The sequence below is a fragment of the Seriola lalandi genome, unplaced genomic scaffold (assembly GCF_002814215.2).
Source record: "Seriola lalandi dorsalis isolate HSWRI2012SDOR001 ecotype SW California unplaced genomic scaffold, Sedor1 jcf7180002054234, whole genome shotgun sequence".
In the NCBI taxonomy this organism is placed as follows: Eukaryota; Metazoa; Chordata; class Actinopteri; order Carangiformes; family Carangidae; genus Seriola; species Seriola lalandi.
Genome location: NW_019524787.1, coordinates 612545 through 625725, shown reverse-complemented (window position 1 = coordinate 625725; position 13181 = coordinate 612545). Strand labels below are relative to the sequence as shown.

The following is a 13181-nucleotide window of genomic DNA, read 5'->3' as shown; positions in this document are numbered from 1 at the left end:
TTTTCATATGCACATCTTCTGATTTTCCATAAGAGGTCAGTGTTGCACTGCAAACAGTTTTCATGCACTGAGAAGTTGTGTCAAAGGCGCCTTTGAGAGTCTCTTTTGGCAGCACCTGGCTCACAGCTAAACACTGGTTCATTTGGATGGAAAATCAGACTCTCGTTCAGGCTTCAAGAAACATTCCATGTCAAATTATTTAAACTTTTCCGTCAAAATAGACTAAATTTTTTCAAGAACCTTTTTAAACTGAATGGTTTGCCAGTAATTCATGGAGCTAACACGGAGGACAGTGTTGATTTCTATGGTGCCAAAATAGACAGAGTAAAGCCTAAAGTAAAACAATATCTCAACCAACGGTTCATAACATCTCAGCGATGGGACGGACTGCCAGAAGTGGTTGCAGTGCGGTCAGGTTGAGGTGAGGTTTTGGGGTTGTCGGTTCCTCCTCAAGTTTAGCTTAAGTGGAAATTGAGGTTCGGTTTGGCCTGGCTTGTATGGGTTTAGAAATGGAGCGGGAAATGGGGGAGTTTCTTGAGCAACATATTGTTTCCTTTGCATTGTCATAAGATAGACATGGCAGCAATTAACAGAACATCAAAATATGTCTGTGCCTAAATACTGTAAACATATAATTCATCTTGTGCCGTGCTCCTGTTCTGCACTGTCAGAATGGCTGAATTGGACAACAACTCAAGTGTAATGAACATGCAACTTGAGCTCTACAGTAATAAAACAATTTCCACCCATTGAAGTTTTTAGCGCAACATGCTGTTTTCATTTCTCAGTTCCACTTTGAAAATTTAGAGTGTGTCCCCGTGGGCAGGGTGGGGTGGCGGTTAGGCAGAGTGAATGGGAAGGTATTACACAGCATGACTACAGTCCGTCTCTGTGTCTAAGTCTATGTTCCCCGACTACTGCCCTTGTGAGATCACCGGCCACTGACAGGGAATTGGCTGCAGTGCGCTCTCACTGAGTGATTCCCCAGCGGGACAACCTGCCAAGCAGCGAGCCTGCCAGCAACCCTCTCATACATTCCTCAACATAGTGACTGCTGCCAGCTCGGCGAGTCTGGGTGGATGCCACCCAGTGCTTCCTTAGCTGCCCCAGACACCTGAACTAGCACAGGAGTAGAGGAGAAAGAGAGAGAAACAGGGATAGCTGGAAGGGTGCACGGTGGGAGTGAGAGCTCTGTTAAATAGCCAGCAAACAGCCACTGCAGCTGTTGTGGCCTTTTCCACAACGATTCCACTGTTCGAGCTTCCAGTACAGCACTAATTAAAACTCTGCCCATCTCACTTCTTGCCAAAATGTTCCTTAAACACTCACATATACACACACATGTATTCAGATGCATGTTCTCTCTCAGACTCACATATGCAGTATATACATCCCATCCCTCCAATCCCACAGCTGACCTCTCTAGTACATTTGAATTAAGTTACTGTACATCCTTTGCTGTGAACAAAATTAACCATTTTTGTAATTTTTACAGAGCTGATTTAAGCTACAGCAATTGATGTTTTGTCCACATGGGGGCAGCAGGTGAAGCTGTAAACGCAACACTGGCATATTATCACCCTGTGAAGTTGATATGGGAAACATGTTAGCAGCATAGACTATATACAAAGATGGACGTAGCCTCCGTGACATCACACAGAGGTTTCTGAAGAGTGTGTGAAGCCAAGACTTCGGTGCATGCTGATTTGTGGCAAGCATATGCTTACCCACCTGTCACTCAAGCAAAATGCCCCCAATTATGTATAACATTAAGTCTTAATAAAATGTAAACAGGTGAGTAAAAAAAAATAATAATAATGAAAATTCACCCACATACAGTTACCATTAGCTACTGTAAACATGTTTTTTTCTGCTGTAAAACTGGAGATTTTAACATGGGATTCTATGGGGATTGACTCGCTTTTGGACACAGCCTCCAGCCTCCTCCAGTGGCCATTTGAGAAACTGCAGTTTTTGTCACTGCAGTGTTAGCGCTTGGTTAGCAGACAACTGATAACTCATAGCCTACATTTGGCAGACACAGAGCAACATTAAAATTAAACATTAAAATTCATCTGAAGTCTTGCTTGTGGTAATCATTCAAATTAAAATACAATATTCAGCTCTGTTTTTGGTCTCTGCTGACTCCTGAGGGAAATATCTGGCTCTTTAGCTGCTAAATGCTAAATGCTCCACTATGTTCACCAGCTAATAACTAACTGTGTCTGTCTGCTGAGCAGGTAGCGTACAGCGGCTTTATCAGAGCTTTCATGTCCTCATGAGCTTGGTGAATCAAAACAGCAAACTTGCAGGCAGTAAAACCAAAACAAGGAGCCGAAAGATGCTCAAATTCTCCGTAGAGCGTAGGGATAATCTGTGCGTTCGTCACCAGGGTTTATTTTTTATTTTTTATAGAAAAACTTACAAAAGCTTTTCTGTCATGATAATGAAAGTGGCAAACAATCCTGATTTTGTGTCCATCTTTTGTGCTCTGTCTGGACCAAGAGATCACAGAAATATAATTATTTTCATCAGTGTTTCATCTTTTGACTACAATTAATTAATGAATTAATGGTGTAAAATGTCAGAAAAGTGATGATTACCCATCAAATTTATCTTCAATCCGACACAGCCCCAACCCTAAACCTGTTCACACAATAATATAAAACACAGAGGTGGTGAATCCTCACATTTGACAACCTGGAACTAGTATACTTTGCAATTTTGATTGACAGATTACTTCAATTGTTGCGATTGTTGTCGACTAATCAACTAATTGACTAAATGTTTCTGCTCTACCATGAAGCAAACCTCCTCTCTCTCTACCTTTGAGGACACACACGTTATGAAAGAACAGAAATATATTGCTTTTCTCAGCGGTTGGGCTCTAATTGCTGCACAAAAGAATAATGAAGTGTGTTGGCTTCTAGGAGAAAAACCTTTGGTCCCAGCCACTTCCCTTCACCTTCTCCGGAGTGGGCATTCCTATATAGATTAGCTGGAAATCTTTCCTGTTCTATCGAGGATAATCCCCCGAACAAGGCTGCTCGCCTCTCATATTAAGAATGATTTAGGCACAGTGAATTCCGGTCAGGTCAAGTCTCCACTTTCATGTTATGATGTGGCTGTTCCAGTTGTTATATGTACCTTGTGGGGAGAATGGGAGCAGACAGAAGAAAGGAGAGGAAAGGAGGGCAGCTTTTTTACTGTTCAAACAGAGTTCAAAGTCATCATGTGGACCTGAAACAAGAATTAAGGTCACTGATACACTGAAGCTCAGTGCCTTTGAAAGAGAAGATGTATGTGTGTGTGTGTGCGTGCGTGTGTGTGTGTGTGTGTGCGTAGCTTGAACAAGGGTGTCTGGGAGTTCACTTTTTAAGATGTTTGAGGTCTTGCGGATATTTCCACATCAGGTTTTCCTTCAGCCTCACACACACTACCCACCACATAGCAGAACATTCATCAGGACTGTATTAGTATGAATGAGAATTACAAGAAAGCGTGGATGCACATGGGCTTTTTTTTTTTTTTTTTTCCTCCTGGGGTCACACAGAAGAGAGTGACTCACATGTATTTACTCCACATAATGTGATTTAAAAGTGACTGAGAGGACACTGCCGCCTTTAAGATAACCGGAAGCTTTAATTATCCCCGTGGCAAAATTGGGTATAGTGGGTCAGTTAAGCTGCTGTGATGTGATTCTATTTCAATTTCTAAACTGAAACAAATGAGCCCAGTTCATTTCATTTTGTTCATTTTTTTTTTGGCACAGATTCATGAATACGAGGAATGATACGGCAACAGAACCAAACAAGCTCAGCTTTATTTAGTTCAGCTCATTTTAGTCACATTCAGAAGTATATAAAAGGGATCTGGGAAGATTGCTGTTGGCAGCGAGCTGTCACACTCTCTCTACTCTATTGCAGATTTTGTAGGCAGAGGCAAGCAAGAGAAAATGGCTTCCTAACAAGATTTATAATTTTACGCCAAGGGTTCAAACTTTGGCTCATTCCCCTGAGTGGGATTGGTCAGCATTTATAATTTTAATTCATTCATGGAAACACTGCACTGTGTTCTTCCTTATACTGACATTATAGGAACATAATACCAGAATTTGCCGTGGAAAAGCCTCCTCTGATGGAGCACAGGGGAGAAAAGACTGGCTTATTTCAGACTAAAGTGAAAAGGACAGTATGGGCAAGACAGGGGTTTTAGTGGTTTTACAGTTCAGTGGTGGTGTTTGAAAGCATGGTCTTTCAGCAACGTGGGTGGCACGGTTGTTCCTAGCATCTCTGCTATTGTATTGTCATTGGCTCTATGCACTTGTCAGCATCATTGCTCACTTTCTCAGGATAAATGTTGATTTTGCTTTATATAAGGAAAGCCGAGGCAGCAGCGCTTTGATTCGTGAAATTGCCATGGCCTCGGTGTGAGAGCTTGTGTCACTGCAGATGTCCAAATTCCTCTGACATGTTTATTGTTTTCTTTTATTTTGCGGAGGCTATTCTGCACGGCTCTAGCGCCACTGTTCCTGTAGCTACTCCTCCATGCGAAATCTTGTGTGTCGTGTAAACAGAGGACCAGAAAATAACAAGCAGAAGAAAAGGGAAAATTTCCACCCCGGCGTCGTCTTTTTCTCCCTCGCCCCCTTCAGTGTACCCACCACTTGTTGTCCTTTATTTGTAGCCTAAGTGCTTTGGCATTAAATCTTATTATTTTTTGGTAAATAAACCAGTTTCTGGTAGGAATTACACACAACTTGGTGTGAGGTCCTTTTCAGAAAGGGGCCTGGATCCTTTTATCTAAAATGTTTTCTATTTCTGCTTTTGTAAGACACTTTTGACTGCTTTGAAAGAGAGAAACCAGGTTTTTCTTGCGTTTCTGGGGGTGAGGTTGGGGATTTTTCTCAGCATTGTGGTGAGATTTATTCGAAGAGGCTGCATTTTTTTCTGATTTCCCTCTTTGTTCTCTGTAAGTAGTTCCAGGTCCCCCCTCACACACACACACACACACACACACACACGCACACACAAGTGTGTATGTGTGTGTGTGTGTGTGTGTGTGTAAACGTGCACGAGGCTCGGTGATTTTGCAGATGGGTGTATGTGTGTGTGTGCGTGTGAGGAGCACATGTGTGAATGTGTGTGCGTGAGGCTGAGGCGGGGACTTGATGTGACACCTGCTGTTGGGATGAATAGGGTCAGTGGCAGGGCCCTTCAGCAGGCAGCAGCTGCTTGTTCTCACTGCAAGCTCGACTCTCATAGCGCTCCAAAGCCTGCAGGACTACAACTGAGGCCCTGACACAACACATAGTGCCCCCTACCACCATCTCCTATCATTACAGTTATTATCTTCAAGTATTGCAATTCCCCCTCTCCCAGGGTCACGATCCTAATCGTTCGGAAGGAAACGTGAAATTGACCTGAAGGAAAACATCAAAAACAAACTTCAATTTCCATTCTTGTGCTCTCTGAACGCAGGAAGAGGTTTCCAGACAGCTGCTGACAGACAAAGATACTTGGTATTTGGTTGGTCTGACCTGTCTATGCTCTCTTGCTGTGTGGTAGTCCGCCCTGTGTGTGACTTAGTGGGTCTGAAAACATTCCCTGTGGCACAACAGAGGAAGAGGGCAGAGGATAAACAGTGAGGTATGAAAACATCAGTCTGTGTTTCAAATGCCTTCAAACTGACTATGTTTAATTTTTCACCCATCTTTTTTTTATTTTAATTGGGTAGTCAGAAAAATAACATCATTATAACCCTTTACAGACACATCATATGGTCCACTTACAAGTCATAGTAAATATCCTTTCACAGCATTTTGTTTCACCAAAATTCCCAGGTTTAGAGATATGCTTCCTTATCTAACCACCAGAGGTCAGCCTTTTATTAACAAATTCTGATGTACTCTAACAAAACTGCATTTTTCATGGAGAAAACTCACACTTAATGGAATCTTTAATAAATAACAAACTATGCACAAGCAACATTTGGTTCTTTTGCACAGTGGTTTGTTGGACAAAGTACAGACATAAAATAAAAGGGGTGGTGTTTCTGTGACACTGGTGATGTCGTAAGGAAAACCCCTATGTCATCACCGTCCATTTGGGTTGAAGCACACAAGCAAAGTACAGAGTATGGTCCTGTTGCATTTTTCAAAAGAAAGGTTTCTTCAACACACAACAAACAGGCAACCAGTAGTGCTGAGGGTGTTCAAGGCTCAGCCTTGCTGAAGAGGGGGAAAAATAACAGGCTCAGTGGCTACAAGCTTTCCTGTTGTTTCAAAGATTTTTGACATTACTTAGCAAAATACTCGACATTATAGCATGTTCTGAGTGTGGAAAATGTCCTCAATTTTGCTCACATTTTTTTTCTTACCTGAACACCTTTAAATTGTTCTCTAATGTTTGTATGTCCTTTTCGTTTGAGCCATGTAGGATGTAAAGCGTGGCTCTAAGATGAAGGTTGTATTTGCTTGGTCCTTTTGGAGAGTTTGTAGTTGAAGTACATGAGAGCCTTGGACTGTGGGGCTCTCCTGGGCCAGCAGGTGCGTCCGTTGCCGAAGTAGTCCTCCAAACACTGACAGGTGTAGGAACCATCTGTGTTGACACACTGAGCGTGGCGGCTGCACCGGTGAGACCCAGTTAAACATTCATCCTTATCTGTGGAGTGGAAGAGAAGGAGATTAGAAATGTTTATCAATGACTGACACTTGTCAGATATTTAATCATTTCTTTTAATTTCCAGAGCATGAGGTACGCTCGAGCTGCTTCGTAGCTAAGTCATATTGAATCAGTATGGGGAGAGCAAAGGGTTTTCAGAACTGTCTGTTTCAAACCTGCTAAAGAGATAATGTTGCAATGCTCATCGGATGGATGAAAATAAAAACAGCTTGTGGGTGAGCCCACAGCTGAGTGGGTGAGCTATGAGTGCTCATCAAATAAACATGGTTTCTAGATCCTCTGCTGCCAAAGCACATCTTCACATGATCCCTCTCTCTGCCAATTAACGCAGATGAGGAGAACATGTGGAGCTGTGCTCTGATCCATTTAGTCATTTACAAGGGCTGACATGGAACAGATCTGAATGTGGCTTAAAAAAATCTCACACATGGGTGTCCCTGTGACCTAGTGGTCTAGGATGGATAACACGTCATCTTAACATCCGTGGTATGATTCCTGTGGAGAACTTCTGTTGCATGAGATCCCATTTGCTCCCTCCCCACCACATACTGGATGTAAGTGTTCCAAAAAGCAAATCAAATACAACAACGACAAACAGAAAGGGGTACTTTGTTGTTTTGTTTTTTTTAACCTCGACATTGCACTGAGCCCTTGATTGTCCCCATCACAAAACCATCCCGGCACACACAGACAAAGCTGCCAAAAGTGTTCCTGCAGGTCTGCTGTAGTGGACACACATCAGCATCTCGCTGACACTCATCTACATCTGCAACAAAACACAAACACATGTCCAACATCAGCAACACATCTGGCTAATTTCATTACACAACAGTCCAAACTTCTTGTCCACACAATCCAGTCCACCCTCACCTTTTTAAAAATCACACACACACACACACACACACACACACACACACACACACACACACACACACACACACACACACACACACACCTAACTTCTCAAGGACAAGGTGCTTAAATGTTTCTTGTCTTTGCTCAAAACAATAATTACCTTCAAAAAGACATGAGGGGCAGAAATGAGTACCTTGACCTTGCAACCACCTCTTTGTACTGAGGCTTTGAAAGGTGCACTGCTGTTGAAAAACAAGGAATGACCAAAATGCACAAATGTTTTACTTAGAGTGTTAAGTCCCCCAAGAGGTCCCTCATTCTTCTTTAGTAGGCTACTGTGCATTTCTTAATAATGAATATAAATAAGGAGTTCTCTAAAGTCACCTCAAGCCAGTTGGGATCATTGTGAACTTATACTGATTATAACTGAAGAACTGCTTCTTTATTTGTCACATCCAACTACAGCACATGTATTATGAGTTTTTTATTTTATTTTATTTGACCTTTATTTTAATAGTCTCTTCTCGATCAGGGTACCTCTTTTTCGAGACAGTCCTGAACAAAATGTCAGAAAAACTAAAACTCAAAAAAATGATGAAAAAACTGTCCAAAACTAGAAAGTAAAGACAATCCTTTTTTTAAATTTTTCTTTTTGAATTTATGTAATGACTGTCAAAGAGGTCTTGATTCAAGGCTATGGTAATGAAGCCATCAGGCTGTGGTGCTAAAATATGTTGCATTAATCTGAAAGATGTTTCTAATATTTTTGCCCAGCTCCCGATCATGTCAGTGGCAATGGGCTCTTATATTAGATTGCTTTGGAATTATCTACCTATGTACCTAATGTGCTGGTAACTCAAATACCTCTTACCTTGATGTAAGAAATGTATATAAAATAACAACGCTACAGCTCCATGTTCCTTGTATTTGTCAACTTTAAAGTATGGTTGAGCATTGGTGAGACGCTTCGCTTTGGAGGCTGAATAGTTCCCACCATAAACACTCCCACAGTTTGAGAATGTCTCCTTAACAGCCGTGAGAGAGGCTGGCGAAGGCTCGCTTCATTACAGGACAGGATCTGCCTGCTGCCGATTTATCGAGGGGGACTTCAGTTACAAAGCGGTTGGACACTGAGGAGAGGTAATTAAAGGCTTTTTTTCCCCCATTGGATGGACAGACACATTGCTGATGTGGCATTGGCAAGTTAGCTGCAGGTAGGCCCAGTTAACACGATGTGCATGCGAAACTGTGGACTGTCACTGCAACTAATCCCTTTCACAATGCACACAGTCATTTGAGCCATTGATTGAGCCAGCTTTAAATTAAAAGCCACTACAAACAGATACTGCATGTCCCATAAATAAATGGGATATGCAGTATAAATCTAAACATGTGAGGCATCAAGCTATGGTGATTCACCATAGTAATGAGCTGAGGGGGTGTTTCTATCTAAAGAGGCACTACCTTCACAGGTCTTGTTGTCAGCGGCCAGGTGGAGGCCGGGGGGACACAGACAGTATACCGCTCCCCCTCTCTCCATCTGGCAACCCAACTGGCAGCGCAGAGAGGAACATGCGGCCTCTCCTGGAAGACAAACAGGGAAACACTGGCTGAGGATCGGTCAGAGAAATGGGCCACTGGATCACCGCTGAGAAGGACACACACGACACACGAGTACAGGCTCTGCAACACTGGGACTGGTAACAGAACTATAAATAAAGATGGTGACCAAACTCTATTCAAAACCAAAACTCAGTATCTTAACATAAATCACACATTTGCATTTTCCCCTTGAAATACCCCATTACCAGAAAGCTCTGTTATGATATCTCTTTCTATAATATAAACTGTGAATTTCTGTCGTAAACATTTATGTTAGCTTACCAAGGTGGGTACACCAAGGACTAAGTCCTCAGATACTTTAACCTCCAATTATGGTATAAAGATGGCAGATGGCTTTTTGTGGAAAACTGATGCAACATCAGAAATATCATCTGTCAGTCCATTTGGATTGTTAAATACTGGCCTGTTAGTTTTAAATGTTCTGTTTAAAGAGGAAATTACTCACTGCTGCAGGTGTATCCATCTGCACTGAGCATGTATCCAGGTTCACAGTAACAACGATAGCTACCGTGTGTATTCATGCAGCGCTGGGAACATGGTCTCTCCGGCAAACCGCACTCATTCACATCTGGAGTCAATATGAAACATTATTCAAGCAGCAGATAGAAATCCTTGTGGTAAATGATGCAGAACAACACAGGTAATGGTTGAGAAATTAAAACCATAAGCCTGATAATGATTTTGTGAGTTACACTCTACCTTCATCACACAGTGGTCCTTTATAGCCTCTGGAGCATAAACACTTGTCTGGTCCCACACATTTCCCATTCATGCATGATTTCCTGCACACTGCTGTGGTAAGAATGGACACAATATAAACACAATATAAATGGTAAAATGTGTAAACACAACACTAACACGTGTCATGTTATAAAGTTGATATGGTCATGTCTCTGGCCATCTGTTTATGGGCTAGATACTCCACTATGTTCACCGGGTAGTCTCTAAATATGTCTATCTATCTGTTTGGTGCTGGGCAGGTAGTGTGCAGTGAAAACAGTCCCACACTGCAGGTCGATGCAGTGTTGCTGAGAGCGGTGAGAGTGTGTTAATATGAGTGACATCTTTTGCATATAGTCATTTGATGCACTAGCAATATAGAGATATCCAGAAAACTCTATTTCAAGTATTGCATTCAAAACACTACTTTGCAAGAGTAAAATCAGCTAAATTTACCTGTATCAAGAGAAAAAGTACACACTTCACACTGTATATGGATTATTAGTGATGCATATGTAACATGCAGTACTTTAATCTAGTTGGTTGGGAAATTAGAAACCATAAAGCTATACTTAAATACAGTATCTGAGTACAATCACATATTTATTTTCCGCCACTGATGATGATAAACATTTATATGTTAAAATAGAGGATGAAATGCAATGAATGAAAAAATGTGCAAAGAAAAAAGTACAAGGATCAAAGGTTCTTTACATTTATTTCACTATTTTCTACTGCTTGTTGTTTTGCCGAGATGCTGGACTGATAACCTGTGAACTCTAGGTAATGTGTCATCGTAGTTGTTTTGCCACTAAATTGCACAGTAACTTACGCTGACAAATGCCATTAACATTCCTCCATCCCGAACAACAGGAAATAGTTTGACCATAGCTGCAGTGTCCCAGCTGTGCACGACCCCCAGTGTGCTCCAGCGCATCCTCCACTGACCTGTGGAGGCTGGGACAAAAGGTTATCAGATCATTAAGCATCGTCAAGACTTTAGGGTTTCAGTTTCGCCACAGAACCCACAGAAACTGATGCCCTGATGGAGTAAGGCAATGCATTTCATTTCCAGTAGAGTTTTTCAGACAGTAGTTGGTCTTAATGTTGTTTTCTTAAAAAAAGAAAAGATGAGATACCATAAATGAGTGTTAGAGCAAAGGTATTTTAAAAATGGGTCGGTAATGTAATAAGGACACTGGATGCACACATACTGTAAAGTAGCTGTCAGATTACTTACATTGTCCACGCTGTAGTGTAAATGCTATGGACTATGCTCTGCACTATACTGTGCATAAATTTCACACTCAGAAGTGGGACACTCAAATAAAATGTTAGAGGGTAAATGTAATGCACTATAACACTAGTTTTAAACAGAAGTTTTATCTGTGTGGTTTTTGCTAGCCTAATTTTTTTTACCAGGCAGCTACATTTTTGATTACACATATAACCACGTCCATATAACAGGTTAGCAGATCTGTAGAGCATACTGGAACCCATTTACTGCAGCTGTACCTTTACTACTTATGAAACACCTTCCTCATTCCCTTGCATTCATAAGAAAAGTCCTTATATTCCGAGCAGTAATAATTTCTCCCTCATTAAAATCTGCTGTCATAAACAAAAGTGCAATAAACTACATGGCATACAGAACCACTGAACAAGTTTAATTCCTTGCTGCTGTTAAATCTCCTCACACCCACACTGCAATAAGAGGCTATTAAATGATTAGACACAGGCCAAGGAGGTTCATTTCACATGCTCACACTGTACTGGAGGAGGCCACCAACAGTCTATGAGAGAAAGATCCACAGCCGTTCTCTTTTTTTAAGAGGGCAAATAAATTGCACAGATTCTTGGTGTCATCATGCAATATTTATCTTCACTATCCGAAGGAAAACTATAGCAATCATACATTGTTTTAAAAAAGATAGATTACTTCAAAAAATACCAACAAGTTCCAAAAGCAAAAATGAGATTGACATCAAATAACTTTTTGTTTTCATGGATTCTTACCTTTCCTGATGATCAGCCACGGAGAACGTAATGAAATGCACCATCAACACAAAGACCCTTATTTCACTCATTTTCTTCCACCACGGTTTTTATTATAACCTTTTAAGTACATATTAGCTTCCTCTTTCCTCCAAAACCCTCTCTCTGTCAAAGGAGACACTCGTTGTGTGATGTGTGTGGGTTTAAAAGGCAATTCTGGAGGTGTATTCTGTGTCAAAGGGCATTTGAGTGTGTGTGAGTGTTTGAGGGGTGGAAAGAGGGGTCACATGGTGTAATTGTAGGGTGCGCTGAGAGAAAGAGGTGTGACAGCTCACCTGTGTGCAAAAGACAGAGAGGGACAAAGAGAGGCAGAGAGAAAAACAAAGAAGCAGACAGCAGAAGAATGTGAGTTGAAGAATGCAAAGAACTGAATACTCAATAAATATACAAGTTAAATAATTGGTTGACAAAACAATATCCACTCAAGATCTATTTACTCCCCATTATATCACATGGTCTTTATTCTCTGTTAGGACTTTTAGTACTTCTTGTTGATTCATTTACAGGTCATCATTGATCTTGGAGGGACATATAATGGGCATAATGTCATATTCATTGTTCATCATTTTACTCTTGATGTCTATCAAAACAGATTTACATGCTTCAATGTTCCAAAAAGACATTGTTTTTCAGTACATCTTATACTGTAATCTATTCACCCTCTGTCTGAAACGCCTTGTTAGAGCCCTGGGCTCTTAAAGGCCCCCTTCCCCCCTATTGCAGCTGAGCATAGAGCCCAGTGTGCTCTGATTGGTCAGCTTGCTGGCAACTACATGTTCAGCCCACGTCTTGCATTATCGCTCAGCCGTAAACAAACGGTTGTGGCTGTACTGCCTTGTCCGATCTTTAACAAGAACGTGAAAGACCCGATCCACCTTCAAAAGCTGGACTGGAACAGGAAAACAAGCATACCCACTGCCAGGCAGCTGGAAGGAGGGAAGTGGCAGAAGTGGAGAGACCTGCTGCAAATAAAGTCTCTAACAGTCTGCAGTGGACTTCCCAAGACAATATTCATAACTTGAAATATTTCTATGAAAAGCCCTTTTGATTTTTCTTTTTTTTCAATCTATGGACACTTAAGGACTAAAGCAATATAAATAATGGAGGAACAGATATACCATTGGACTGCACCACTGCTTCGAAGGTAGGGAGTCAGTACTGCCTACTGTATTGCTGGTTTATGATGCTGGGTAATGTGAATTAATTATACTTTTGTGCTCATAGTCACTGAAATTATTGGTTAAA

At 41.3% G+C, this 13181-nt stretch overlaps 1 protein-coding gene across 1 annotated transcript; it reads right to left on the bottom strand.

Annotated features, from left to right (window-relative positions):
- Positions 1-5695: 5695 nt before the first annotated feature.
- Positions 5696-12054, bottom strand: LOC111653611 (nephronectin). The gene is made up of 7 exons (XM_023404233.2): positions 11898-12054; positions 10714-10838; positions 9861-9953; positions 9607-9729; positions 9003-9122; positions 7315-7449; positions 5696-6662 (listed from the first exon to the last, which is right to left on the bottom strand). Exons 1-7 carry the CDS (start codon positions 11966-11968, stop codon positions 6454-6456), a joined length of 876 nt encoding a protein of 291 aa, XP_023260001.1. The 5' UTR covers positions 11969-12054; the 3' UTR covers positions 5696-6453.
- Between the last annotated feature and the right edge of the window lie 1127 nt (positions 12055-13181).

Coding starts and splice junctions, on each gene's coding strand:
- LOC111653611 (XM_023404233.2), bottom strand. CDS start 11,968: ATGAGTGAAATAAGGGTCTTTGTGTTGATGGTGCATTTCATTACGTTC. Junction 9,123..9,606: donor AGATGGATACACCTGCAGCA/GTGAGTAATTTC, acceptor TTTGTCTTCCAG/GAGAGGCCGCATGTTCCTCT. Junction 7,450..9,002: donor TGACAACAAGACCTGTGAAG/GTAGTGCCTCTT, acceptor GTTTTGTTGCAG/ATGTAGATGAGTGTCAGCGA.